Below are 4731 nucleotides of genomic sequence, written 5' to 3' on the forward strand. Positions count from 1 at the left end.
ATGAGGGACTGCGAGGGAGACTGCGTCTGTGAGCTGAGCACGTCGCGCCAGACGACGAGGGTACGAACCGTGTATGCCGAGGACGTGGAGAGTGAGGCCGAGGAGGCGTGTGCGAGTGAGGTCGAGGTGCGATGAGCAATGCAACAAATTATTAGGCGCGCACTGACGCCGATGTGTGGCGGCGTTTCCGCGCTCCAAACTCCGAAAGCATGTGCGGGTGGCGGGCTGTCAATAACGCAGCTCCGATGCAACAGCGGGCGTGCGCTGATTGGCTGCTGACGTCATGGCGCTGTGGCGTCCGAGTACTGCCATCGTACTGCATATATCGAATCAAGCGCAGGCGACCCGGGCTCTGCATACTCTCTCTTACGACGACCATCTGCTCAGGCATGCCCACCAACCACGCGTATATATTGCTCTTGCTGCTATGTATAATTATTCTCTGCGTTCCTTCTGAAGGAGTATACGCGTTTGGTGCCGGAAACATTCCAAGGCAAGTCGAGCAATCGCCGATCGCGTTCATCAGGCTAATCCGCCCGCATGTCTCCAGTTTCGCTTTCTTGGAGGGCAAGGCGTTCCGTCATGGCGATATTGTGAGCTGCATCGGCACGAACTCCCGGAAACGTGATGTTAATGATCGTCGCAGGAAGACACACTCGGCGAGGTAGCGAAGAAAGCCGGAGGTTTTGCACTGGGTGCCCTGATAGGCAAAGGGGGGTCTAAATTTGGCGGGCTCGACATTAAACGTGTCTACTTTGGGTGCGTTTACTATACGATGTCTTGCGACCAGGAAGCTCATCTATATGGGCTTTAGCAACTGGTTGCGAGACTACAGCCAGGTACGCTCATATTCATATGGACGCACAGACGAGTGACTGAGGTACGCCACAGGCCGTTGATGTAGCAGGTCTCCAGAAGCTGCAGATCCAGGTCCGTTCACTCCCGCGAACACCCCTACCGCTCCCTGTATTTATTGGTACTGCCCTCCCAGACGATCATCAACCTGTGCATGGTCCTAGGATTCATGGTGCGCGGCATTCCAAGCTGAAGTTGCCTACTACCCATGTTCTAACGCTCGCGTCTGGCAGGCACATGGCTATGCTACGAACGAATTCGAAGTCACCGAAGAGCGTCTCGGTGTTTACCTCCCCGTGCGTATATGCGCGCAGCCCGTGCCGTGTTTCTCCACTCGTAGCTCATACATGTCCAGACTGAGCACATTGACAACCCGAAGGGGTACCCGGACAACGCCAGACAGTACCACCCTAAGCTGCGTCCTCCCGTAGACGTATGTCTTCGTTCTTCACGCCAGGATGGCTGCCTCTGACGGTCGAGAATATAGCCTAGGGAATTGGAGGTCGACCCCCGCACCGGGATGAAGAACTACATCGCGAACGGTAAATGACCTTTGATAGGTGACATGCCGTGTAGCCTTCCTTCTAACATATATGCCTCAGAGAACGGTCAGTGGGATACATCCAAGGCCCTCGTACGGCGCACGCTCGAGCGGTGCATCTACCTTGGTCGCCAAGCGCGCTCGAGCGGGGCCAAGCAAGATCTCTACGAAGCTTACCGTCTCCTTGGACAAGCTGTACGTATGACCCTTGACAGTGTGTGTCATGGATTAACGACATTTCAATCCAGCTCCACACCCTGGAGGACTTCCCGGCTCACTCCAACTTTTGCGAGCTCGCACTAGCATCAATGGGCCACCCTGATATCTTCGTTCACGTCGGAGACCAGGTGAGGATCCAGGCGCAGAATGGGAAACACGTTGCCCCGCTCGTCACGGGCACCTTCGGATCCAGCGACTTCATCCACAGTCTACTAGGAGGTACGTGGTCAAGCATGGTTGTATGCGCATATAGTCACCACTTTCACGCGTACAGAGGCCACCGACCACATCGTACGTTCCTCCCAACATGCTCACTCGCTTACCGTCGGCCTGACCCCTCGCACAGAGTCAAGCATCCGTGACAGACCTGAACGCCGAGCTCGACAAAGCCCGTGAAAAGTCTATCTCGCAGGCGAACTCTGGGCCCTCCCCCGCGGACACGCTCCGCTCGCTACTGTTCAAGCTGCCCGGGTCCGAAGGCCAGGAAGCCGCGCGCGAGATGGAGAGCGTCGAGCGCATCCGCGCGGGCCCGTCGCAGCCCGGCGGGAAGCGCCCCGAGGACATGAGCCCGCAGGAGATGCACGCGGTACTGTGGCAGGTGCTGTCGTTCCGCGATTCCGGTGGGTGTTATATGGGCGTGGTGCACGATGTTCTGCGCTGACGGTTTGTGGGTATAGTCGTGAAGAAGATCGAGAAGACGATCGGTGGGTTTCCTCGCCAATGTTAACTTGCGGTTGAAGCTTAACAGAACGCTGAATACAGAGAAGATCCCCGGGCTCGGGCCCCTGATTGAGAAGCTCATGGACTCTATCTCTGGTACGTCTAACTAAGTCGCCCGTGGCTACATTGTGTTGACGTTTGCAACTAGTGTTCATCTACACCACTCTCGAGGTATGTCGAAAATAATATTTTCCACCTGGAAAGGACGAGGCATATTGACCACGCATCCTCCGTAGCCGTTCCTTAAGCCACTCATGAAGCAGGCGACCAACGGGCTCATGGCTGCATCGGGCCAAGTCATCGACAGCAATGATCAATATGAGGTATATCAATTGCTTGCAGCGCTTTTTGTTCTGTGTACTGACCACCTTGAAGGTTTTCAACGACCCTAGAGCTGTAAGCTCCTTCTGACCCTCACACACTAAGTGGACGCACATATTGACTGCGCATATAGTCAGATCCGACTCACTCGTTCTTGAGCAAGGATCATTTCGTAAGCATCTCTCGGCTTCCCTTTGAAGATTTGGCTCGCTGACTAATTGTACAGAACCTGATTCTTAACGAGTGTGCTGGAAACTTGGGCAAGATCATCCTCGTACGATTGCCTACTCATGCGCAATACAGACACGCGATACTCACTCTATAATAGACCTATACCGCCAACCTCGTCGTCAAGGCCTGGGACGACGGTTCTGTGAACGTTCGCCAGGTTACCGAGGACATCCTCCAGTGCCTGTACGTCTCCCGCCTCCATACCGACCGCTTACATACCAGCTCACTACTTTTTCCCCAGCTTCCACCCCGACTTCCACGACCGCAACTCCCATATCCAACGAGAGATGCTCGAGTACATGCAACGCTGGGTACAGGGCCTCGGCGGACAACAACACGAGGTACTCCGCCGCCTCACCAAGCAAGCCGTGCGCAACCACGAGAACATCCGCCTCTCCGCCGCGCCCGGCAGTGGTACCCACAACCACGCCCCGCAGGGATATGCCCAGAACGCAGGTGTACAGGCGCAGCACCAGATCGGTGGCTATCTCAATCAGGTGCCGGGTATGTCGCAGGCGCAGTCCCTTATGGGTAAGCTCGGCGGGGGACAGGCCGGTGGGCCGCCCAGCAACACCCCCTTCGGCCAGGCGTCATCGTTCCTGAACCAGTTCACGGGCGGGCAGGGTGGCAGGCGGGAGGGCGGGCACGATAGCGCCCCACATGCACCTGGGTTTCCTGGTGCAGGCCCGCCGGAGCCGAGCGTGGGAGGGTATGGAGGCTCGCCGTTGCCGTCGAGCGGCGAGGCAGCGTCGTACTACAGCCCTGGGCAGTCGCAGCCCAGCGCGCACGCGCCTTCGCATGCGCCGCCCCAGCCTTCCCATTCGACGTACCCCGGCGCCTCAAGCTACTCAAACGAGCCGTCGTTCCCTCCCGCATCCGGTGGTCCTCCACCGCCGCACGGACACGGGCATGGCCACGGACATGGACATGGACACGGACACGGCGGTCCCCCCGAGCCCATGCCAGGATACTCGCCGAGCTACGCCGCCCCGCCTGCGCCCTCGTATGGGTTCCCACAGGCGGACGGTGTGTATCCCGGGCAATCCAGCTACCCTGGACAGTCGAGCTACCCCGGACAGGGTGGAGGAGGGTACCCGCCATACGGCGGACCTCCCCCGCCTGGAGGACCGGGTGGACCGCCACCTGGTCCCCCGGCTGGTTTCGGGTTCCCTGGGCCTGACATGCCTGGGCCTGGGGGACCGCCTCCGCCGCCGGGCGGGTATGGCAATGACAGGCCCTTCGGGTGGTGAGGCGATAGGATGGAAAGAGAAAGTGTACGTTCTTGATGGATGAGACTGGGCAGGATGAACCATGGGTGTTGTCTTGTTTATCAGTATGTAGCAGTGCTGTAACGGTTCCGCTCGAAGTGTATGTTGTACTGTGGAATGTGTAGCAAAGCAGGAGTCGAATAGCAAGTTCCATCCCTTATTGGTCATTCGGAGCACTCGAGTGGGAATGGTAGACTTTCGTGAAGTGTAACTATTCGTGGTGTGTGGTCCATCGTCATTTGGGTGTTTCTATTTCGTGACTGACGAGCGATGCATGCCTCAAATCTTATTCGAAGATATCGGTTGCGTAGCGACCTTGAATGGCCTTTTCGAAGAGCATCGCGGCCTCCTCATCTGAACAGTCGCGCGACTCCTTGATCATCTGCGTGAGCACCTTCTTTACGCCCAGTGCCATCTTGCCGGAACCGCAAGTGAAGAGCTGAACGTCACGGTAAGCAAGGATACGCAAAGCCGTTCCAGGAAGATCACTCACCCTCGCGTTGTGATGATCATATGCTCCCCTGACAAGTGTGCGGTCTTGCCAAGCACGACTAGGGGGGGGGGGGGGGGGGGGGA

General features: G+C 57.5%; 2 protein-coding genes across 2 annotated transcripts in view; one reads left to right on the forward strand and one right to left on the reverse strand.

Annotated features, from left to right (window-relative positions):
• Window positions 1–383: 383 nt before the first annotated feature.
• TRAVEDRAFT_30984 (Het-C-domain-containing protein) lies at window positions 384–4492 on the forward strand. The gene is made up of 22 exons (XM_008043622.1): window positions 384–493; window positions 551–593; window positions 647–759; window positions 815–839; window positions 892–930; window positions 992–1027; window positions 1089–1151; window positions 1211–1288; window positions 1343–1397; window positions 1458–1591; window positions 1645–1834; window positions 1890–1906; window positions 1962–2235; window positions 2293–2319; window positions 2378–2431; window positions 2484–2506; window positions 2572–2658; window positions 2711–2731; window positions 2790–2828; window positions 2883–2930; window positions 2985–3070; window positions 3129–4492. Exons 1-22 carry the CDS (start codon window positions 390–392, stop codon window positions 4135–4137), a joined length of 2565 nt encoding a protein of 854 aa, XP_008041813.1. The 5' UTR covers window positions 384–389; the 3' UTR covers window positions 4138–4492.
• TRAVEDRAFT_172795 (fatty acid hydroxylase) overlaps window positions 4442–4731 on the reverse strand; it is a gene marked incomplete at its 3' end in the record, with an annotated part of 4639 nt that continues 4349 nt past the window's right edge. Inside the window, exons 20-21 of the mRNA XM_008044170.1 lie at window positions 4649–4706; window positions 4442–4594 (exon numbers count right to left, since the gene is read on the reverse strand). Of these exons, the coding sequence (XP_008042361.1) occupies window positions 4442–4594; window positions 4649–4706 (211 nt within the window). The remainder of the gene's footprint in view (window positions 4595–4648; window positions 4707–4731) is intronic.

This window comes from Trametes versicolor (genome assembly GCF_000271585.1).
Source record: "Trametes versicolor FP-101664 SS1 unplaced genomic scaffold TRAVEscaffold_10, whole genome shotgun sequence".
Taxonomy (NCBI): domain Eukaryota; kingdom Fungi; phylum Basidiomycota; class Agaricomycetes; order Polyporales; family Polyporaceae; genus Trametes; species Trametes versicolor.